The following is a 24,831-nucleotide window of genomic DNA, read 5'->3' as shown; positions in this document are numbered from 1 at the left end:
ACCAGTATCTCAAGACATTTAAAATAACAGCATCCTTATTTAAAATAACAGCAACTCTGACTTATTATTTTATTTTCTCCAACTTTTGAGTTTGCTTAGCAACTATTATAGCACAAGGGAACAGCAACTGTGATAATTAAACAAAAACCTGGTTGACAAACATTTTTCAGTAACATGCTTTTGAAGAAAGAACAAGTGGGAGAGGTTGAGGGAATCTTACACAGAAGGGATTTCCTGCAGTGTTACTGAAATTTGGAGTCAAACAGGTTCTTTGGAAGAGAGTTCTGGGTATCTTTTATGTGTATCCTCAAAGTTTGTTTGGAGACAAATTAGAAAAATGGAAGGAGAATAGAATTAGAAATTCTATCTGGAATAGTATAGATCAAGCTGTAATGCGTTTCATGGACCATTTAAGATTCTAGAGTGGTAGAAATAGGCTTTAAACATTTTTATAACCTCTACAGTGCCTAACTCAGTATTTTGAACCTAGCCAGCTCTGTAAATCATAACTAACACTTACACAGCACTTTCTACATGCCAGGCACTGTGGTAGGCACTTTACATATAGTAATTCATATAATCCTTACAAAAATCCAATGAGGGGCCCCTGAGTGGCTCAGTCGTTAAGCGTCCGACTTCAGCTCAGGTCACAATCTCGCGGCCCGTGAGTTCGAGCCCCGCTTCGGGCTCCGGGCTGATGGCTCAGAGCCTGGAGCCTGCTTCCGATTCTGTGTCTTCCTCTCTCTCTGTCCCTCCCCCATTCATGCTCTGTCTCTCTCTGTCTCAAAAATAAATAAACGTTAAAAAATTTTTTTAAAAATCCAATGAGATACGTACTGTCATTATCATCTTCACGTTATGGATGAGGAAACAGGCACAGAGATGTCAAATTACTTGCCTAAGGTCAGGCAACCAGAAGCCAGGATTGGCTTCAGCAGCCTGGGACCAGGGCATGTTCTAAACCAAAACAGTACTCTACCACCTGAGTGTCCTGAATTTCCCAGAAATGTCTGCTTTAAGGAGTACATGTGGGCATACTGTGACATAACCCATTTATTTGCTTTCTTTCTCAGGCGAGCTGCGGTGAGGGCCAGGAAGAGAACTTGTTTGGAGCCCTGGGCTATTGGCCTTATCACCTTTATATCCCTGATTGTCCTGGCAGTGTGCATTGGACTTACTGTTCATTATGTGAGATACAGTAAGTATGGGCTGCCCTGGCATCATGTGATTTACCCCTAAATATTTCCTCTTGTGCATTCCAGTTTTGATTTGCCTCAGGCCTATTCATTCATGCCCACAACTTATTTGCATAGCTGGTACAAAGAATTCTTTACCTACCTGTCTCTTACTTAATCCTCACAAGCCAAGAAGGATTCTTTCATCTATCTTTGATGTAGCAATGCTTCCTGCTGGGAATAGCATGCTAGTTTTAATATTCGTTAATAAGCAATAATCAAATATTAAATAGGAAGACCATAGGAGAGTTAGAGCCCACTGTGTTGAGTTGTTTGAAGACATAGAACAATCACCTTGATTTAAAATTATTCCAACTTATTGAAATCCTGAGAGCCCAATAAATTAATTACATAATCAAGGATCAGAGAGAAGTAGGCTCTATTCTTTACGAGTAAGATAGAAAAATGCTCATAATGATATATTGTTGAATAAGTGCCCATTTCTGTTATTTTAAATCTAATCTCGGAATATATTACATGTGATTAAAGAGGATAGGATATGCTGAGAAGGTTAATTATAAAGAGGTTCACTCTGGTAGTCAGGTGTCTCACATCTAGATGAACCATGTGTGTGCTATGTTATTAGAAAGGTCCCCAGGGTGCTTTAGGACTATTCTTCTATAACAACCCTTCTGAAGTTTCCCTCTACTTTGCTTGGGGTTGTAATTACTTGACTCCACTATGACCTATTGGCTTAATATCTCCCTTAGTGACTAACTAATTCTTTGATGTCAAGACACTGTAACCAAAGAAGCTAATCACTTGATTCAAATTTAATTGCAAATTTGCACAAGTTGCTTTCCTATAAAGAGACAGTATGATCAGTAAATTGGTTATCTACTTCCACTAACAGACATAATCTCAATTCCAATCTCAAATCCAATCTCAATTTCTAAAGCAAGGTGGACCATTTCTGGGTAGTTTAAAGTAAAAATATTTAAAGTAAATACTTGTTTTGGTAGAATTTGCCCACACACAAATCTTTAAATTTGGAGTATCTATATTTTGATGATTTCTCTGGAGCATGTTTTTAATTAAAAAAAAAAAAAGAATGGCTAAAATAACTTAATTCTATAGTTCTGTTATGAATATATTGAGTCTCATTATATTATAATCATCATTATTTCTCTCTACAGATGCCTAGCACTGTATGATAAAGATTAGTGAGGGGTATCTAGGTGGCTCAGTCTGTCAAGTGTCTGACTCTTGGTTTCAGCTCAGGTCATGATCTTACGGTTCGTGAGTTTGAGTCCCGGGTTGGGCTGTGCTGACAATGCAGAGCCTGCTTGGGATTCTCTCTCTCCCTTTCTCTCTCTGCCCCTCTCCTGCTCATGCTGTCTCTGTCTCTCTCAAAATAAATAAACTTAAAAAAAGATTAGTAAATCATATGTATGATATCTTCATGGGGGCATACTTTGGTTTGTCTGACTTCACAAGGAATTCCTAGTAATGCTAGAGGTTTCATTACTGAAGTGAGAGAAAATGTTTCTTACTATTTCTCCTTTGCTTTTTCTAAGCCATGCATTATAAGGCTTACAAATCTTACTCACATGCATAAAATGAAAACCTGGCAAGGTTTTTCCAGTAACTTGTTCCTGGATCCTATTGTCTGGATGATCAGTATGGTAATATGGAACACTCAACTTCCACTGCCCACACAGCACATCTGAATAAATAGTGATTGTTGTGATATGTGTTACTGTCTTACATGTATGACCCGCCCTCTGTTTGGAGATATAAACAAAGAACAGAGTGGATATAGCACATGAGCATTGAGGAGTTGGCACACCTAGATAACCAACTAAACCAAATAGTTACGGAAACAGGTTAGGATGGAGGTAATTCACCTTGAAAAAAACCATCATTTTGGCAAAAAGTCCAGGACAGCATAGAATTGTGTGGGCGGCTTCTATCCAGTGGCCTTTAGGTCTGCCTTTTTGCCCTTTTGTAAATTGTCTGACAGGAGGTGACTCTCTTATGAGCAATATCCTTATAGGTTACAGATTCAGGAACTTGTTAGAAAATTATCAGCAAACTAGTGTTCATCCTTATTTTTCTTACTTTTCTGTTAATATTCCTCAATAATATTTCCCAACAACTACACATGCCATATAATTTTGGCAACTGGGAATATATTTTGACTCTTAGTGACCTATTTGAGTCTCTTCAGCAAAGTAAAATATTGACTACAGATAAGTTGTTCATTTGGGTGAAACATATGAAATTGTCATATTTGAGCATATTTGGCTTATACAAATGGCAGTTTCAAAAAGTCAATCTAATAATTTAAAACAGAATAAGAATAATATGTATAAGTCAGTTCTCTCTACTTTTCAGTGAGGGGATAGGTACCCCACCAGTAGTATTACATGGGAGCTTGTTAGAAATGAGGATTATTATGCCCAATTTAGACCCAATGTTCAGTATTTCAATAAGTTAAAAACCTTCTTTGGGATTATGTGTATTTCCAGGGAACTTCCTGGATTTCAGGTCATTCTGGCCTTTCAGGGCAAGACCGTTCAGTGAAAGGGAGGTAAGGAAAGAGGGAACAAGGCAAAACCTCCCTAGCACCTCACTTTGGTGGCTCATTTCCAGGAGGTCCTAACATTTCAGGCTGCCATCCAACATCTTTTGCATCACTGACCATTCCTTAGCCATTCCCTAGCCTTGCCAACCCAACCAAATCCTCTGGATGGCTCGGATGTTCTTTTGAAATTTACCAGTAGTTTTTTCCCAAAACTCTTATGTATGAGAGACTTCTTATACAGCTTCAGTGAGTGGGTTTGGTTTTTCCCACCCAAAAAGTGGTATGTAAAGAAAGTTTGTGTTATGAGAATTAGAGCTTGACTTGAAATCCAGTTCTGTCTTTTCTGGCTATGTCATGTTAGAGTTGGGCAATTTCCTTACATTTCTGAGACTGTAGTCTTTACCTGTTAAATGTGGACATACTGCCTTCCCATGGAGATTATAGTAAATTAATGTTAGTTTCCCTTTCCTCTGGGGTTCAAGTGAAGAGGGAAAGAATGAGAAGCAAGAGAGAAGAGGAAAGAAATTGAGATTGGGTGAGGCACACTCCATTCTCCTACAATAACCACACACAACTGTCTTGATCACCATTATATTCCTAATACTTAACACAGAGTCTTTCATAGAAGAATTAATATTTGTTGAATGAATGAATCTTCTTAAGGTCCCATGCTTGCTTCAGGTATAGAAGGGTAGATGAATACTGCGTTAATTTTCAGCAGGCCCAAAATGAGGGCTGCTTAAACCGGATGAAGAAAGTGTAGACAATGGCTAAGGAAACAGGACACTCCTTATGGCTGGTGGGAGAAAATAAGTGGAGTGAGAAGGGAGTCAGGTGAAATTAAGTGTCCCTGGAAGGTTATGTCAGATGGCAGCTCTAGCTCTTTACCTGAACTCCAAGCATTTTCATCTCTACTGTTATCTCCTTCTTTAGCCCCAAAACATTTTCTTACACTATGGTCCCTGTGGCCAGAATTGATATGTAGTTTCCTGAATTGGAAGAAATCTACTTCTGGAATATAAAAGTAAGTTTACTCTTTGGAAACTTCTGAGTCCATTTTATTTTGACACTTCTTTAAAAAATTTAAATCCAAGTAAGTTAACTTATAGTGTAATGATGGTTTCAGGAGTAGAATTTAGTGATTCATCACTTATATATAACACCCAATTCTCATCCCCACAAGTTCCCTCCTTAATGCCCATCACCCATTTCGCCCATTCCCCCACTCAACACCCCTGTAGCAACCCTCAGTTTGTTCTCTCTATTTAAAAGTCTCAAATGGTTTGCCTCCCTCTCTGTTTTTATCTTATTTTTCCTTCCCTTCCCCTCTGTTTATCTGTTTCGTTTCTTAAATTCCACATATGAGTGAAATCATATGATGTTTATCTTTCTCTGACTGCTGAGTCCATTCTTGTTTGTACGTTCTGATGGTGTAACTTGCTGCCTCTCGTGGCTAATTCAGGAATGGGTAACAAATGACTAATCAGCCTGCAGGATCACCAAGCATTTCTTATGGCTTTTACACTCTAAATCTTATGATGATGAGTGTTGTTTTTTATTCTGAGATAACCAGGAAGCTCAGGGCAAGATAATGGAGATGACGACCTGGGGTAGGACACTCTTTCTGGTCTAAACAGGGAAATAATGATGCTTTACACACATCTAATTAAAAGTATTATGCTTTTTTTTTCCCTCTCTCCTCATAGACCAAAGGAAGACCTACAATTACTATAGCACATTGTCATTTACAAGTAACAAACTATATGATGACTTTGGAAAAGAGGCTTCTAAAAATTTCACTGAAATGAGCCAGAAAATTGAATCAATGGTAAGCACTTTTTTCTCCATTTCTAGGCATTTGCAATCACTTTATATCATAAGTTTTGGTACCTAGCTTCCAAAACATCCATTCAACTGATCTTGTGTATCTTTGAAAAATGGGAAGCAGCCCTGCCTGAAAGATATAAAACAAACTGACAGTACATGACTTGGAGAGCACACCTTGCAGGGCTGAGGCAAGTGAACTGTAGACTTTCCTTTATGTCCCTCTTACTTGCTCTTCCATAGCTAATGCTACAATCTTGATGAGTGGAGTCCAGGAATTTTGGGAATGTGAGGGTGACCCAAAATATGACTGTTGTATCCTATAGAAGACACCTTGAGCAAAAGACCATGAGACTGAAACTATTCAGACACATACTTGAATGGTATTTTGGTATTCAAAAATATCTGACCTTGGGCTGGTTTTTGGTATATGAGTCTATAGGAAATACATGGATACTCATCTCTACCTTTAAGACATCAACATTCATCCTCAGAGATGAATCAAATATTTTAAAAAGTGGAAAAATTATCAGTTTAGGCCAAGAGAGCAACAGTCTGTGTGATGATTCGAATCATTATCAGATTACTTAGAGAATAATTTGGACTTTTCCTGACAGTGTATGAGGTAATTTGTGGCATATGATGTGATGGAAAATACCCTAAACTAGAAGTTGGGACACTTAGTTTTAGAACCACCTGTTACCAATTTTCATTCTGGACAAATTTTCTTATGTGAAAATTAAGGTATTAGACTAAATAATTTTAAAATTGTCTTCCATATCCAATATCCTGAGTAAGAACATAATGGCAGTTATGTGCATAGAAACTGCCTAATAGACTAGAAGCCTGAGGATTTAAATACATTTGTAAGGAGGGGGTCAAATCCTGGTTGAATTTGTACTTATAAACAACAAATCAGGAAAATATCTGAATATACTCTCTTCTAAAACTGTATTATATATATATATATATATATACACACATATATAAACTGTATATGAATATACTCTCTCCTAAGACTATATTCATATACAGTCTATATATGTATATATATATATATAATAATAAATAATATATGTATATATGTACAAATATATGTATATATATATATATATAAAAATGTCAAAAAAGATACAACTATTTGCCTTGTTTTTTGTGACATTCACTAAAATAAATTTTATAAGATCCAAAATGATTTACTTATGAAGAAATATAGATAGGACTCTTGAACACTCTTAAAATTAATAATAATTTTTAAATTATTTGATTAAATATAAGCCCTTAAATAAAAATATCCAAGTGAATGTTGTCATTAGAGGACTCACTTGTACTATGCTGATCTGTCTTATAATTGAAGTAACTGCTCTTGGGCACAAAGAGGAGTCAGCAAAAGATATGAAAGAATAAAAAGGCTCATTGTTCCTGTCAATCACTAGCTTGTAGTAACTGTGTTTGGTTAATATTCACACACTTGAAACCAAGAAATACTTGACATGTTTACCTTGACTTCTAATTTAAAATTTTAATTTGGCTAGAATTCTTTTAAAAAAATTTTTAAAAAATGTTTTTATTTATGTTTGAGACCGAGAGACAGAGACAGAGACAGAGACAGAGCACAAGCTGGAGAGGGGCAGAGAGGGAGAGGGAGACATAGAATTGGAAGCAAGCTCCAGACTCCGAGCAGTCAGCACATAGCCCCACGCGGGGCTCAAACTCACAGACCATGAGATCATGACCTGAGATGAAGTCAGACGCTTAACCGACTGAGCCACCCAGGAGCTCCAAGTTGGATAGAATTCTTAATTATAGTAGTAAGAAATATCTCCACAAGATACATTCTGGTATCTTATTAAAGTAAACCTTACAGAACATATTAGGCTAAGTATCCTAGTTCACATGGGCCTAAGAGCATTTTGAGTACTGAAGTGGGTGCAGATAATGCCAGGATATTTGGTAACTTCTTCACAAGGTTTAAGAACCACGTGACACTGTCATACACCCATATCTATGATCCAACCATCAGTTGGCGGAACTATTCAATTTCCTTTGTTTACCTACAGTAGAAGTCTGTATCTCAGGGTATGAATATTTACTCTTTCTTTTCATAAAACAGTGTGTTTATTCCTTTTTAGTCTCTTTCTGAGTGTACACAGCAGATGTCATTCTTGGCCAACTACTGTGGTTCCCAGATAACTCCTAAGGCAGAGTTCAGTTGAAATCACTGAGTAGAATACCAGAAAAGATTCTTTGAGATTCTTCAAGTTGAGTGAATTGTGAAGTGTTGATTAATGTTTCTTGTTTTGCTTTGTTTTGTTTTTAAATTTTCCATAGAGCTTTAAATTGACTTGTAGAAAATTATTCTTGCTGATGTATGTTGAATATTTTTGGAACAGGTAAAAAATGCATTTCATAAATCTCCATTGAGGGGAGAGTTTGTCAAGCCTCACATTATCAGGTTCAGGTATGTAAATCTAAAATGCTGACTTCTGAATATAATTTAAAACTAAAGCTGTTAACTTGGCTAGTAATAAATACTATTGGAAATATTAATGATATGATATAATTCAATTAAACCAATATTCATTTGACAACTGTTCTAAGGCATGGATTATAATTTGCTTTACTCATTCTCTAAATCCATAAGAAAGCATTTGCAAGGTGAGGTAAGGGACGAGTATTATTGGTGGCTATATTATTGAATTGTTCTTTGGGAATCTAATTACAAAAATAGGTACCTAAGCCATATTCCTTAGTTTAATAACCAATTGTTCCCTCTATAAAATAGCATAGTAGATGAGGTTTGTCTTACCCTCTTCATTCTCCTCTTTATGAATTTTGTTTACTTTTTTCATCTCTGTCTCTTTCTGCTCCAAATACATATTTAAGAAAATTCCAGATCTGATCATCTACCATCAATAAATAGAAGTTCAGAGCACAACATCTTAAGCAAAATACTATATAAGTATCTTAAATAATATATTGTCTTAATAAAAATTATTTGTATTTTTAAAAAATAGAATGAGAGCTGTTTCCAGTATCATTTCAATGACAAAAACTGCAAGTTACCTCTCAGTCTATCATTTAGCTGACATCTCTAAATGTCTAAACATCTCTAAATGAGGTGTTACTTTGACCACTTTCTTCTGAGAAGTCTGTATTCCCTGGGATTTGAAATACTATTCTTTCTTGATCTGTGTCTACTTCTCCAATCCTTAAATTTTCACTCTCTCAAGGGGACTTCATGCACCCACATGACTTCATACTATCGAAATTCAAATTTCTATTTCCAATCTAAACTGTTTTTCTGATTTCTAGAGCTATCTGCCTGCCCATGCACATCTCCACATGTAGGTTCCACAGAAAATTCTCTAACTCAAGTGAAACCCACTGACACTAATGGGAAACCTGGACATCATCCTACTCTCCTCCATTTCCTGGGCCCCTCACATTTTATGAATAACCATGTTCTTCCAGTTCTACCTTCCAAATCACTTTCCAATTTGTTTACCTCTTCATCTTAGTAACCTTCTTACTCATTAGTATTTTTTCTACAATCAGTGGGAAGAAATGCAAGTTTGTACAAAAGATGAAGTTAGTCTTACAGATTTTAAGCTGAGATACTAGGGAACATGAGCCTGAAATACGAGTCTCACTCGGGGGAGGAAAAGGGAGCTGAGTTGAAGATATGCCTTTGCTCATTCTCAATCAAAGTACTAGAGAGTGTGGATGTAAACAGAATTTTTCAGAAAAAGGGTAATGCAAGGAAAAAAATGATGATGAAGAAAGCCTGAAGAAAATAATACGTAAGGAGATGGGGAAAAAATAGGAGCCAAGGAAATAGGGAAGGAGAAAGAAAAAAGAGATATCATGAGAAAGGCACCACTGATACAAAAGACAAAAAGTTTCAAGCATGGAATGGTCAGCATTGACAAATACTCCTGAGAGACCAAGTAATATGACCAGAAAGAATTAACTGGATATGCCAATGAAGAAGTCATTTAGTGTACAGAAAAGACTCAGTGGGATGGAAAGGGAGGAAGTAGATTGCAAGGAAGTAAATATGAGGCACAGTGTAATTTACCTTTTCAAGAAGGTTTGTTGTGATAAGGTGAGAGATAAGTTGAATAGCTGGGGTAGAGAGACAGTTTTGTTTGTTTTTGTTTCTATTAGTCAACCAGTATAGGAATAGTTTAAGAGAAGGAATAAAGAATAATTGTTGTACGGTGTTGCTGAGTCAGTGAAAGGGGTGAGATACATAACAATATTCTCATTACAGTCCTATTTGTTTTTTCAGATTACAAAAACAATATAAAATATATAAAATTCAAATAACACAATATCACATAAAATAGAAGGCAAAAACTCCCTCTCTAATAGTTCCATTTGCAGAAGTAACATAGCTTCTTAACAATTGGTTGTGTGGTATTTCACTACAAGTATGTGTCAGGGTTGATTTAGCCAATGCCCTTGTGATGGACACTTGGGTTGTTACATATTTTTTTCTGATTTAAAAACAAGGTTATGATAAACATTTGTATAAATCTCTTTGCACACACAAAAGTTTATTTGAAGGGAGTGCTGTATCAGAGAAATGGATCATCAAATGTATAATTGATAAACAAAACTGTCCTCTAAAAATAAGGTTCTAATTTACATTCCCATTTACAGTTTATATGAGAAGTCAATACACTGTATAGTGGGGAGTAAAATTCTTTGAGAACTGATTATATATGAAAAAAAAGGAGGTAGAGTAGCTGACAGAAAATGAGAAAGAGAAGTCAAGGATGACTCCAAGAAGTAATTCATCCAAACAACACTAAGGCTAATTAATGCTTTATCTTGAAAATATAATCACATGAAGTAACAACAATTTGGTCAAGCTTTCTAATATCCCTAGGATTAGAAGTTGTTTAGGAAAGCATGATGTTGCTTAGGAGATTTCACTGGATTTAAGCCACTGGGAATTAAACCTGGAGGCCAAACCCAGAGTTGATTTCACATTGATCATATGGTATATTTAATAGTATTAAATGGTTGACAAGAGGGTATCTTTTTATATTAATAACTAGATATTTTGGTGTTAAGGGACACCATGAACATACTATCTTACTATCAGGGAGGCTAAGTTGGAAGTTTTATATGTGGAAAACAATAGGAATATAGAATGAAACAAACTGGATCTTTTAAATTACATTATGGATTTGTTTTGTGTGTGTTTCAAATGGATGATAAAGAAAAAACTAGATTGTGATATTACCACAAATCTAATTTTGAACTTTATCTTTAAGACCATTTTTTTCTGTTTTTCTTTTTGATCCACAGTCCAGAGGAACATGGAGTGTTGGCTCATATGCTGCTGATTTTTAGATTTCGCTCTACTGAGGATCCTGAAGCCATCAATAAAATTATTCAACGTGTTCTAACTGAAAAGCTGCATGATGCTGTAGGACCCCCTAAATTAGATCCTGAATCAGTTGAAATTAAAAGTAAGTTTCTTTCTGTTATTTAGTTTAATTTTCTTACATAGAACAGCTCCATGTTAGTTTTGGTCTTAGGCACTGATTTTATTTATTTATTTATTTATTTATTTATTTATGTATTTATTTATTTAAAATCCAAGTTAGGTAACATATGATTTCAGGAATAGAATTTAGTGATTAATCACTTAAATATAATACCCAGTGCTCATCCCAACAAGTGCCCTCTTAGGCACTGACTTTTAAAAATTGTTTTGGATATCCTTTAATTATGGAGTCTTGCCATCAATAGAACATTTATTTGGGACTAAATTGGTCCTAATAAAGTATTTTAATTTTAATACTACCCTAAACTTATGTCTCCTATGCACATCTCTCATTAACCCCGGGTCTGTGCTCTTTCTCTGTATTGGGACTTACACCTCAGCTCTAGCATCCAATTATACATGGAGAAAGTGGTTTTGTACATTCTTCTTCTTGTTGCTTCCACTTTATGTTCTGAGAGTATGATGCAAGGTTCATGCCATTCACACATTTGCCTTCAAGTTGCATTGATATACCTTGTTATAGCTTCTTTCCTTAGACCATTTACCAATGAAAAATTTATAATTTATTTATACTTATTTTTATATATTTTACAACTAATTTAAAAAGTCTGAGCTTTTTGTGTGGAGGATAGGGGAATGAAATAAGCAGGAGTATGTCCTCATTACCAGAAAGGAAGAAATATAGGAGATCCTCAGTGGAAATAAATGTTTGGTTAAGAGTTGTGTGCTATAGAACAATGCTAGTCATAGAAATACCATGTGGGCCAACCCTATGATCTTAAATTTTCTAGTATCCACATTAAAAAAGCAATAGTAAACATGTGAGCTTCATTTAAATAGTTTGATATTTAACCCACTATATCAAAGTATTATTATTTCAACAAGTAGTCAATAGAAAATTATTCATGAGATATTTTATATTCTTTTTTTTTTTGTACTAAGGCTTTGAAATCTAGTGTATATTTTGTTATTTATAGCACATTTCGGTTTAGACTAGCCACATTTCAAGAGCTACTAGGCACATGTGGCTAGTGGACACAGTATTGAACAGCACTAGAAAATAGAGAAGAGGGAACAAGTAGAAAGTATGAACATAATGTGCTAACATAAAAGCTGATAGACCTAACTAGCAGCATGACCTAATGGTCACCTACCCTGTTTGCTTAGGAAGAAAGACTTGGGTAGTTAGGACCAGCTACATAATTTATGAGGCCTATTGCAAAATGCTGGACTCTTTTCAAAAAGCAACAAAAACTTACCACTAAGAGTATTAATATATAAGATTTCTTTCTTCTACAGTCTCTCTTGACTCGTCATAGTATTTTTATTTGCTAATTAATGCCATTCTATGTGAAAAAATTAAAATTTTAAATTACTAGCATGAGATGTATCATTCCTCTTCATGTTGTAAAATATCAATTTCAAATGCAAATATAAAAGCATTTAAGTATGTGGAATTATGAAAATTATACAACAGTATTTCACACATGCATGAATTTGGCTCTAATCAGATCAATAGAAAAACTATACAAGACTAGCTTCACAGTTTTTTTTTTCCCCTTGTTGATATGTGCACATTTTACCAATGTTCTCTACCTTCGGCTTAAGTAAGAAAGACCTGAAAAGTCCTTGTATGTCATCATTTTCAGCAGAAGCTGTTGGCTAATATAAAAAAGTAATGGGAGCAAGAAAGGATATAATAGGGCCCTTGGGTGGTTTGTGTCTAGTAGAATGCTATTGCTTTCTTTCTGTGTTCTGAGCAAGTCCTGCTTCAAACAGAAAACATGGTCTCCTGGACTGTCACTGCGTCCTGGTTCCTTAATGGTAAGCATCACACACTTATTTTGTACTCACTTTGAGTGTGCTGAACGTTGTGGATCCACTGGAATTCTGAGTTCATTGGGTATCACAAATGATATATGCAAATGGGCGCCAGGAGCCCATGGACACATATATTGTGTGTTATCTCCTCTGTGCATGTCATACCCCATTGCTCTTCAGACTTCACTTTTATTTATTTTTATTTTTAAGTTTATTCATTTATTTTGAGAGATGGGGGAGGGGCAGAGAGAGGGAGAGAGAGAGAATCCCAAGCAGGCTATGTGCTGTCAGTGCAGAGCCCAGTGCGGGGCTGTATCTCACAAAGGGTGACTTCATAACCTGGGCCAAAACCAAGAGTTGGAGACTTAACTGCCTAAGCCACCCAGGCTCCCCCAGACTTCACTTTTAAAGCACAAATTATAAAATATAAAATATTAAGAATTTCAAGACAGTGAGCATTAAACCAAATGCACAGTCATGCTGAGTGCATAGCCCAATGTAGATACACATCCATTAAGATGGCCCTTTAAGTAGTATCAAGAGCAAAGCCAGAACTTTCTCTAGGAAAAGTCTGAGCTAGAGAAGAACAGGTTATTTGAAACAAGGAGATAAGAGGTGATGATATTTAATATCTACAGAGAATAAATAGTCACTTCTTTATTTGAGCCATTTCCCCCAAAAATAGCCAGAATGGAGAAAGTCAGAAAGAAGCTTTCTAGAACATAGGTTCCTGGCATATAAATACTATTAAAGACTAAAAGAAAAATTAACATTAACATTTTTGTATTTAGAACACTGATTCTGCCATGTTCAAAGAGAATAGTTTTGGTCATTGGAAATCTACTGAATCAGGACATTTAACTGTGTGGAGTTTTATGTATCTTTTGGTTGGCTTAATGCTTGCATAGGGTTAGAGCCTGATTGTTGAGAAATAAATAAGCTAAGGAGCCATGCGCTAAAGTTGAAAAGAGGGCAAATTGTCTTTGCAAATTTCAGCAGAAAGAAAAATTAGAGAGATAACATTCTTTTTAAGTGAGAGTGAGGATGGATTTATGGACCTGCCATTCAAAAATGTTATACAGGGGCGCCTGGGTGGCTTGGTCGGTTAAGCGTCCGACTTCGGCTCAGGTCATGATCTCATGGTCCCTGAGTTCGAGCCCCGCATCGGGCTCTGTGCTGACAGCTCAGAGCCTGGAGCCTGTTCCAGATTCTGTGTCTCCCTCTCTCTCTGTTCCTCCCCTGTTCATGCTCTGTTTCTCTCTGTCTCAAAAATGAATAAACGTTAAAAAAAAATTTTTTTAAAATGTTATACAAATGGGACTATGCCTGTGAGTTTAGTGGGGAAAAAATCTGAAATAATGGTCAGTAAAAATATCATTGCATTTAGGGAATCAATACCATGGTTTAGAAAAGTATTTCCACAAAAGGGGGAAATACTGCATCTTATTTGTGGTATGAAACTCAGATTCCTGGGTTTCATCATAAAACTACTGAATCAGAATTACTGGGAAGAGGAACAGGAACTGACAGTATAAAGATGCTCTCTCTGTGACTGTTATTCAGACTAAAGTTTAAAAACGCTGTTCAGATCTCCCTTTTCTCCAAGGTAATGAACATGCTCTACATATGATAAAATAACTGTGTTGCTTTTTTTTTTTTTTTTTTTTTTTTTACAATCTAGAGGTTCTGTCTTATAACAGAATTAACCAGCCTTTCCTATTTAAAGTACTCAGAGGCATTATGAAATCCTGATGTGCTGGCCCTGTTCTATTCACCATTTCTGTGTATTTCAGAAATCAACAAGACAGAAACAGACAACTTTCTGAACAGTTGTAAGTGTAACATATTTATTAAAATTGCATTACTTGAATGTTAACACTGGATCATTTAGGCTTACTTTGTGTGATATTATAGGGTCAGAATAAAGTTTGATTGATCTGTGCACAGCTCATGGTGCTTTATCTTATTGTTTGAAGCACATTTTATTACTAAATAATGAAAAAAATTGGGAGAACTTTGGAGTGGATATATGGGTTTCTGTGGCACAGATATAGTGGAAATGAGTTGTACACTTGTTAAAGAAGGGAAAAAAGACTCAGTGTTCTGGCTGCAGATATCTATAATACTCTTACAAACATTTTCTAAAGATTATATAAAAGTAAACGGCATGTTGGCATTTTTCAGCTATAGGCAGAAGCTCATTGTTACTCTAAACAAAATCTTAATGATGATTTTTAAAAAAATTTTTAACGTTTATTTATTATTGAGAGACAGAGAGAGACAGAGCATGAGCATGGGAGGGGCAGAGAGAGGGGGAGACAGAATCTGAAGCAGGCTCCAGGATCTGAGCTGTCAGCACAGAGCCCAATGTGGGGCTCGAACCCATGGACTTTGAGATCATGACCTGAGCCGAAATCGGATGCCCAACTGACTGAGCCACCCAGGTGCCCCTTCATGATGATTGTTAATCCCATACTATGGAAATATCAGGCAACTATGGGGTTGGGTATATGTTGATAAAATTATTGAAGGCTCAGATAGTATCTTTACCCATATTTTATTTATTATTTTTTTAACTTTATTTATTTTGAGGGAGAGAGAGAGCATGAGCAGAGGAGGGGCAAAGAGGGAGGGAGGGAGGGAGGGAGGGAGAGAGAGAGAGAGAGAGAGAGAGAGAGAGAGAGAGTCCCAAGCAGGCTCCATGCTGTCAGCGCAGAGCCAGACGTGGGGTTGAACTCTCAAATTGTGAGATTGTGACCTGAGCTGAAATCCAGAGTTGGACGCTTAACTGACTGAGCCACCCAGGCACTCCTACCTATATTTTAAAAGTACTGACTCTAGGCCTAGTATTTCCCTTCACCTACAGCAGATTACTCCACCATGATTTAGAGGATACATTTGATAATTATGGAGTTAGTACATAATATATTTTTCTTAAATGATGGAAGGAAATGTGCTACTCACCAGCTTAGAGTATCAGTTAATTCATGAGCTTGATTAAACATGAGACCAAAGAATAATCCTGTTACGTAAATGGCATGTATTCTTGCCACTGATATTTATTGTGCTAGTGATGTATTAAGCAATAGAAATATAAAATGGATGAGATATAATACCTGTGTAAAGCAGCTTTTACTCTAGTGAGACTAGATGTATGAGATTAATGTATGAACACATACTTCTGAAGCAATGGGTCTCAAGCAAGAGAAATTTTGACCCCCATGGGATCATGACCCACTGTGACTTTGGTTATCATGGTTGTGGGGGGGATGCTACTGGCATCTAATATGTATAGGCCAAGGATTCTTCTGAACATTTGATCATATACAGGATCATATACAGGATACAGTGAAGAATTATGCATCTCAAAAATGTCAATAGAGCCAAGGCTGAGAAACCCTGTTACAAACAATATATATACACATATATAATATTATATATGTATATGTATAATTAGCACATATAATAAACCCTGTTATAAACAATGCTTATATGTAAATAATATATATAATTAGTGTATATATGATATATAATTATATATAATTAGTACTGGTAACTCTACTAGCATATATACATGTATATATAAACAGACATATATACATATATACGTATATACACAGAGAGAGAGAGAGAGAAATGATGATGATGATGATAGAAGTATGAAAAAAGCCATAACTAATCCAGTTTGGGGCAGAGGAATTGTTAGAGAAGGCATCTTAGAGGAGGTAATGAATGACTTAATCCTACAAGATGAAAAGATGTTAAATTAATGAACCACTATAGTTTAAGGAAAAGTAAGGACAAGAGAAAATGTTTGGTACTATTGGAGCACAAAGTATGAAAAACATTGAGATAGTAACGCAATTTGATACTTAGAAGCAACTGCTAAGTAAGGCATTGTCTCTCTTTGGCAGGCTGTGGGACACGAAGGAATAAAACTGCAAGACAGAGTCTCAGGATCGTTGGTGGGACACCTGTAGAGGAGGGAGAATGGCCTTGGCAAGCTAGCCTGCAGTGGGATGGGATGCATCGCTGTGGAGCAACTTTAATTAATAGCACGTGGCTTGTGAGTGCCGCTCACTGCTTTAGAACGTAAGTCTTGAAACTTGTGAATGACTGGGGTAAGCAAAGTGCACTCGTGCACTCGGGCTTGGCAGGAAGGAAATACCTTGCGAAGTTTGAAAGAGATGAGTTTTTTTTTTTTTTTTTTTTTTCTGTAATGTTTATTTATTTTTGAGAGAGATAGAGACCGAGTGCGAGCGAGGGAGGGGGAGGGAGAGAGGGAGACACAGAATCTGAAACAGGCTCCAGGCTTCCAGCCGCCAGCACAGAGCCTGATTGAGCCTGATGTCAAAGAGCCTTATCTCTCTGCTGTGTATCTATCAGGAATGGGGGCTGGGTGGATTGCAGATTTGACCTCAAAGGAGAAATTCTACATGGCAAGAAATAATTAAATATGAAGACATTTGGTAGTAACAAATTATACAACTGAAGTATTCCAAGGAATGAAGACCTTTCAACCTAATGCAAAATGCCTATGTATATAGGATAGTAATGTTTTGTTAAATTTATGTGTAGCCTTTTCAGTTTTCAGATAAATGTGTATGTTTGTGAGTAGGGAGCATGGTACATAGAATACATTTGTTCCTGCATCTGTACAAAATATGCTTTCTGTATGTCTCCTGGAGTCACTGATTCCTAGAAATGTCAAAAGGCTCTAGGATCTGGAGTAAGCGATTCAGTGCAGAGTGGCATGTATTTCCTAAAAACCACACCACTGTGGCATTTCCACCTCACCTTACTCCTGAGCCAGATTCTCAGATTGGAAAGAGTTTATTTTTATACATAGAAAGTGTAATTTTATTTTTATTTTTTTTAAAGGTTTTTACTTAATTTTGAGAGAGAGAGAGAGAGAGAGAGAGCAAGCAGGGGAATGGCAGAGAGAGAGAGAGAGAGACACAGAATCCAAAGCAGGCTCCAGGCTCTGAACTGTCAGCACAGAGCCTGACGTGGGACGTGAACCCATGAGCCACGAGATCATGACCTGAGCCGAAGTCAGACGCTTAACCGACTGAGCCACCCAGGAGCCCCAGAAACTGTAATTTTAAAAAGAAAACGTATGTTGACACCAGCAGCCTAAAATGTGTAATATAAGTCCTTACATTGGTAGCATAATAAAGTGGAATTTGCTGTTCATATTTTTTTCCTCAGGTATAAGGACCCAACCAGATGGACTGCTTCCTTTGGAGTAACAATAAAGACTCCAAAGATGAAGCAAGGCCTTCGAAGGATATTTGTCCATGAAAAATACAAGTATCCATCACATGACTATGATATTTCAGTTGCAGAGCTTTCTAGCCCGGTCCACTACACAAATGCAGTACATAGGATTTGTCTTCCTGATGCATCTCATGAGTTCCTACCAGGGGATGAGATGTTTGTGACAGGATTTGGAGCACTAGAAAATGATGGTGAGCATCTGAAGAGAAATCAAACCATAGTAGCCCAGTTTGGTATTCTAAGCCTTTTAAAGAATGGAATGTCATTATGCCAAAATATGCTGGTGCATTGGTCCTGTGGACCTGGGTAAGTCAGGCCCTGTTTGTAAATTAGGTCTTTTATAAGACACAAAGATTCCCTCATTGCTTTAGGTTACTATCAAGTGCCTCGCTACTACTGTAGTCATGGTGCTTGGTAAGGTGTCTGAAATAGTAAATATGTCTGAAGTTTTTACTAGGGATTTAACTGCATAGGAGATTAGGAATCACTAATATACTCAATTGTGAAGATGAGAGAATCGTATAGCCACCATTCTCCCTACTGAAATTACATTCTAAGTTTCACAATGGAACAGAAGTCACTTAAACAACATGATGCTCTCTCATAAGTATCTAACTTTTCATTTAAAGTAGTAAGGAAATCATTCTTTTCCCAAATATTACTGTACCTGAAAAAATACATATCCTAAATTGCCATCTTATCCAACAATTATGAAAGATTTTCTCAAGGTTTATAGAATATATGTATATCTACACATATAAAGAATTTTTTTGTCTTTAGGTAGTGGTCAAAATCATCTTCGGCAAGTACAGGTGGATCTCATAGACACTAAAACCTGTAACGAACCCCAATCTTACAATGGTGCCATAACTCCTAGAATGTTATGTGCTGGCTCCTTGAAAGGAAAAAGAGATGCATGCCAGGTACGTGGTTTGACCAGAAGTATGCTGTGTAATTTTTTGTTCATCTTTTATTTTGAAATCATTATAATTTGCAGAAGGTTTACAGAGGGGTCTCATGTATTCTTCACCTCGTTTTCCCCAAACATTGCATCTCACATCCTATAATACAATATAGAATCTAGGAAATTGACATTGGTGCAATGTGTGCTTCTAGTTCTATGGCATATTTTTTTACATGTGTTGTATGTTTGTGTAACCATCACTCCAGCTGAGAGATATTCCATCACCACAAAGATCTCCTTTATAGTAACACTTACTTCTCTATCACTTTCTTTTTTTATCTTTTTTCATTTAAATTCCAGTTGGTTAGCATACAGTGCAATTTTAGTTTCCAGTGTAGAATATAGTGATTCAACAGTTCCATATCATGCCTGGTGCTCATCACTACAAGTGAACTCCTTAGTCCCCATCACCTATTTAACCAACCCCCCCACCTCCCTTCTGGTAACCATCAGTTTGTTCTCTACAGTTAAGAGTCTGCTTCTTGGTTTGCTTCCCTGTCTCTTTTTTTCCCTCTGCTCATTTGTTTTGTTTTGTTTTAAATTTTTTAATGTTTATTTTTGAGAGAGGGAGACAGACAGAGTGTGTTTTGTTTTGTTTGCTTTGTTTCTTAAACTCCACATCTGAGTGAAATCATATGGTATTTATCTTTCTCCAATTTATTTTACTTAGCATAATACTCTCTAGCTCCATCCAAGTCATTATAAACGGCAAGATTTCATTCTTTTTATGACCGAGTAATATTCCATTATATATACATTATATATATAACCTATGTATATTATATGTATATAATATGTATATATGTATGTGTATATATATACACACACACACACTATGTGTATATATGTGTGTATATATGTATATATATATACACTACATCTTCTTTATCCATTCATCAGTCAAAGGACATTTGGGTTGTTCCATAACTTGGCTGTTATAGATAATGCTGCTATTAGGGGAACATGTATCCCTTTGATATTTGTTTATTTATTTATTTATTTATTTATTTATGTATTTATAAATTTACATCCAAGTTAGTTAGCATATAGTGCAACAATGATTTCAGGAGTAGATTCCTTAATGCCCCTTACCCATTTAGCACCCCCCTCCCAATCCCTACAGCAACCCTCTGTTTGTTCTTTATATTTAAGAATCTCTTATGTTTTGTCCTCCTCCCTGTTTTTATATTAGTTTTGCTTTCCTTACTCTATGTTCATCTGTTTTGTATCTTAAATTCCTCATATGACTGAAGTCATATGATATTTGTCTTTGACTGACTAATTTCGCTTAGCATAATACCCTCTAGTTCCATCCAAATAGTTGCAAATGGCAAGATTTCATTTTTTTTATTGCTGAGTAATACTCCACTGTATATATATATATATATATATATATACACCATATCTTCTTTATCCATTCATCCATTCATGGATATTTGGGCTCTTTCTATACTTTGGCTATTGTTGATAGTGCTGCTATAAACATTGGTGTGCATGGGCCCCTTCAAACAGCATTCCTGTATCCCTTGGATAAATACCTAGTAGTGCAATTGCTGGGTCATAGAGTAGTTCTATTTTTAGTTTTTATTTTATTTTATTTATTTTATTTTTAGTTTTTTAAGGAACCTCCATACTGTTTACCAGAGTGGCTGCACCAGTTTGCATTCCCACCAGCAGTGCCAAAGAGATCCTCTTTCTCTGTATCCCCGCCATCTGTTGTTGCCTGAGTTGTTGATGTTAGCCATTCTGACAGTTGTAAGGTGGTATATCTCCATGTGGTTTTGATTTGTATTTCCCTGATGATGAGTGATGTGGAGCATTTTTTCATGTGTCGGTTGGCCATCTGGATGTCTTCTTTGGAGAAGTGTCTATTCATGTCTTTTGCCCATTTCTTCACTGGGTTATTTATTTTTTGGGTGTTGAGTTTGAGAAGTTCTTTATAGATTTGGATCTATGCCTTTATCTGATATGTCTACATATCTTTATCTGATATGTCTTTTGCAAATATCATCTCCCATTCTGTCAGTTACCTTTTAGTTTTGTTGATTGTTTCCTTCGCTGTGCAGAAGGTTTTTATTTTGATGAGGTCCCAGTAGTTCATTTTTGCTTTTGTTTCCCTTGCCTCCGGAGACATGTTGAGGAAGAAGTTGCTGCGGGCCAAGGTCAAAGAGGTTTTTGCCTGCTTTCTCCTCGAGGATTTTGATGGCTTCCTGTCTTACATTGAGTCTTTCATCCATTTTGAGTTTATTTTTGTGTATGGTGTAAGAAAGTGGTCCAGGTTCATTCTTCTGCATGTCACTGTCCAGTTTCCCCAGCACCACTTGCTGAAGAGACTGTCTTTATTCCACTGGATATTCTTTCCTTCTTTGTCAAATATTAGTTGGCCATACGTTTGTGGTTCCATTTCTGGGTTCTCTATTCTGTTCCATTGATCTGAGTGTCTGTTTTTGTGCCAGTACCATACTCTCTTGATGATTACAGCTTTGTAATACAGCTTGAAGTCTGGGATTGTGATGCCTCCTGCTTTGGTTTTCTTTTTCAAGATTGCTTTGGCTATTCAGGGTCTTTTCTAGTTCCATACAAATTTTAGGATTGTTTGTTCTAGCTCTGAATGCTTGAGTTATTTTGATAAGTATTGCATTGAATATGTAGATTGCTTTGGGTTGTATCAACATTTAAATAGTATTTGTTCTCCTACGCAGGAGCATAGAATATTTTTCCATTTTTTTATGTCTTCTTCAATTTCTTTCATCAGCTTTCTATAAATTTCAGTGTATAGATTTTTCACCTCTTTGGTTAGATTTAATCCTAGGTATTTTACAGTTTTTGGTGCAATTGTAAATGGGACCGATCCTTGATTTCTCTTTCTGTTGCTTCATTGTTGGTATATAGGAAAACAATCGATTTCTGTGCATTGATTTTATATCCTGTGATTTTGCTGAATTCATTGATTGGTTCCAGCAGTTTTTTTGGTGGAATTTTTTGGGTTTTCCATATAGAGTATCATGTCATCTGCAAAGAGTGAAAGGTTGACCTCCTCCTGGCCGATTTGGATGCCTTTTATTTCTTTGTGTTGTCTTATTGCTGAGGCTAAGACTTCCAGTAGTATCTTGAATAACAGTGGTGAGAGTGGACATCCCTGTCTTGTTCCTGACCTTAGGGGGAAAGCTCTCAGTTTTTCCCCATTGATAACGATATTAGCGTTGGGTCTTTCATATATGGCTTTTATGATTTCGAGGTATGATCCTTCTATCCCTACTTTCTTGAGGTTTCTATCAAGAAAGGATGCTGTATTTTGTTCAATGCTTTCTCTGGATCTATTGAGAGCATCATGTGGTTCTTGTCCTTTCTTTTATTGATGTGATGAATCACATTGATTGTTTTGCAGGTATTGAACTGGCCCTGCATCCCAGGTATAAATCCCACTTGGTCGTGGTGAATAATTTTTTAAATGTATTGTTGGATCTGGTTGGCTAATATCTTTTTGAGGATTTTTGCATCCATGTTCATCAGAATAATTGGTCTATGGTTCTCCTTTTTAGTAGGGCCTTTGTCTTGTTTTAGAATCAAGGTAATGCTGGCTTCATAGAAAGAGTTTGGAAGTTTTCCTTCCATTTCTATTTTTTGGAACAGCTTCAAGAGAATAGGTGTTAACTCTTCTTTAAATATTTGGTAGAATTCCCCTGGAAAGCCATCTGGCCCTGGACTCTTATTTTTTCGCAGATTTTTGATTACTAATTCAATTTCCTTACTGGTTATGGGTCTGCTCAAATTTTCTATTTCTTCCTGTTTCAGTTTTGGTAGTTTATATGTTTCTAGGAATTTGTCCATCGCTTCCGGATAGGGCACAGACACCTTTAAAATATTTTTTAAAAATAGAGCCCCAAAGACTTCTACCTGTGCAACAGCTCAGTTGAGAGCTTTTTTTCTCTTTTTCTGAATGGCATAATTTTACTCCCATTGTTCTGGCATTCATGCCTAAGACAAAACACATATAAACCATCACAACTTCCGTCTTATAATGACATAATTCCCTGATAATGTGTGAACTAATTAGTTTCAGTAGGACAGACTATCTTTCCGTTTTTGATAATTGCTGGTGGACATCACCTGATGCATCTTGTAATCTGTTAGCTATTCTGATTTTTCCATTAATTACTTTATTCTCAGACTCATTTTTTCCTGTCTCTTAAGCAGATTTAAATTTTGTTGTCTCTGTAATGTCTATTTCTGCATCCTAATCTGCTCTGCCTTCATATAGGCTTGGGTTTTAATTATCAAAATGATTTATTTGGATGCTACCTGTACTTACACTCTTTTTGTATCTCCTACCACCTACGAGGCTATACATCAACACTTATTGGTGAATTGATTTAAAAATTACAAACACGTTATTCCAAATTCACTTACTATTAGCATTAGTTAACATGTTTACATGAACAAAAGAAAATGCACAAAGAAGTTAGTATAATGCAGAGGGGAAAAGCCAAATGTCTGAGTTAGAGCACTCTGGATTCAAATTCAATTCTGCTACTGAATACATGTGCCATCAGGCAAATTACTTAATTTCTCCAAGTTTTGATTTCCTCATTGTTAATATGGAGAAAATGAAATCTTGCTCCATGTTTTGTTGCCAGAATTAACATGAGTGAATTAGATAATATGTTAATTCAGAGCTCCATAGAGTGCTGAACACCTAATGGGTGGTCAGTACTAAAGACCCCATGATTCTGAGGCAAGATCAGCCTGTACCTTGTTTTTCTGAGCTATATAAAGAAACAGCCCTCGGGAGTTCACAAGGCATAAACAATCAGAATTTGTGGTTTTAAATATGTATTTACTAAGTTCTATTTTATGCCAGGCTCTATGCTAAGCACTTTATATTTACTGTTTTATCTAATCTTCAAAATTATCATCAGAGGTAAGTATTATTAGGAGCATTACAAATATACAAATTAAAGGTCTTAGCCGGCTGGAAGAGCCAGACTTGAGATTTAAACCCAGGTGTCTGACTCTAGTGTCTGTCCTTTTTATCAGTAATAGACTCTCCACCCTTCTTTTGGGAGCTATGTTACACTGATAAAGAATATGAGGAATTATAGTCTCAGATGTACCAGATAAGAGTACTCTTCTCCAAAGAGATGGCTCCTTTAATCTCAGTGTACCCACCTCTGAATCTAAGCTAATGCTTCAAGTAGTGGATCTCCTCCCTTATGTGAATTACTGACACAGGGTGTCACTTCTGCATCTGAGCACACTGATTTTTGAAAACTTCCCTTTCATTAAATTCAAATTAGAAAAATAACAAAAACTGCCATAATGAACTGAATTATTAGTTACCAATCTCTCTCTTCTCCTGTAGGGTGACTCTGGAGGACCACTGGTTAGTCCAGATGCTAGAGATATCTGGTATCTTGCTGGAATAGTGAGCTGGGGAGATGAATGTGGACAACCTAACAAGCCTGGTGTTTATACTAGAGTGACTGCTTTCCGAGACTGGATCCATTCCAAAACTGGTATCTAAGAGAGAAAAATCTAGTAGAATGGAACACATTTTTGTGTATAGGCCATTCTCAAAGATACAGAATTGCAGAAGTCTTGCAGGTCACTTGGATATGACCCATCTAACTAACCTGTTTGCTTGATGCACATATTT

The 24,831-nt window shown here is 36.3% G+C and overlaps 1 protein-coding gene across 1 annotated transcript; it reads left to right on the top strand.

Annotated features, from left to right (window-relative positions):
• The first annotated feature begins 858 nt into the window (after positions 1–858).
• Positions 859–24,830, top strand: LOC125922362 (transmembrane protease serine 11E-like). Its single transcript, XM_049630026.1, has 10 exons — positions 859–1,198; positions 5,469–5,590; positions 7,980–8,047; positions 10,909–11,072; positions 12,890–12,934; positions 14,725–14,763; positions 16,846–17,023; positions 18,143–18,402; positions 18,992–19,134; positions 24,538–24,830. The coding sequence occupies exons 1-10, from the start codon at positions 859–861 to the stop codon at positions 24,697–24,699; spliced, it is 1,521 nt and encodes a 506-aa protein (XP_049485983.1). The 3' UTR covers positions 24,700–24,830.
• Position 24,831: the final 1 nt, after the last annotated feature.

This window comes from Panthera uncia, chromosome B1 (assembly GCF_023721935.1).
Source record: "Panthera uncia isolate 11264 chromosome B1, Puncia_PCG_1.0, whole genome shotgun sequence".
Lineage (NCBI taxonomy): Eukaryota > Metazoa > Chordata > Mammalia > Carnivora > Felidae > Panthera > Panthera uncia.
This window is presented reverse-complemented; position numbering and strand designations above follow the sequence as displayed.

Bases quoted from the DNA above. Each gene is read 5' to 3' on its own strand.
- LOC125922362 (XM_049630026.1), top strand. From the start codon at position 859: ATGGATGAGGAAACAGGCACAGAGATGTCAAATTACTTGCCTAAGGTC. The intron at 1,199-5,468 runs GTAAGTATGGGC...CTCTCCTCATAG, and splicing joins TGTTCATTATGTGAGATACA to ACCAAAGGAAGACCTACAAT. The intron at 8,048-10,908 runs GTATGTAAATCT...TTTGATCCACAG, and splicing joins CCTCACATTATCAGGTTCAG to TCCAGAGGAACATGGAGTGT.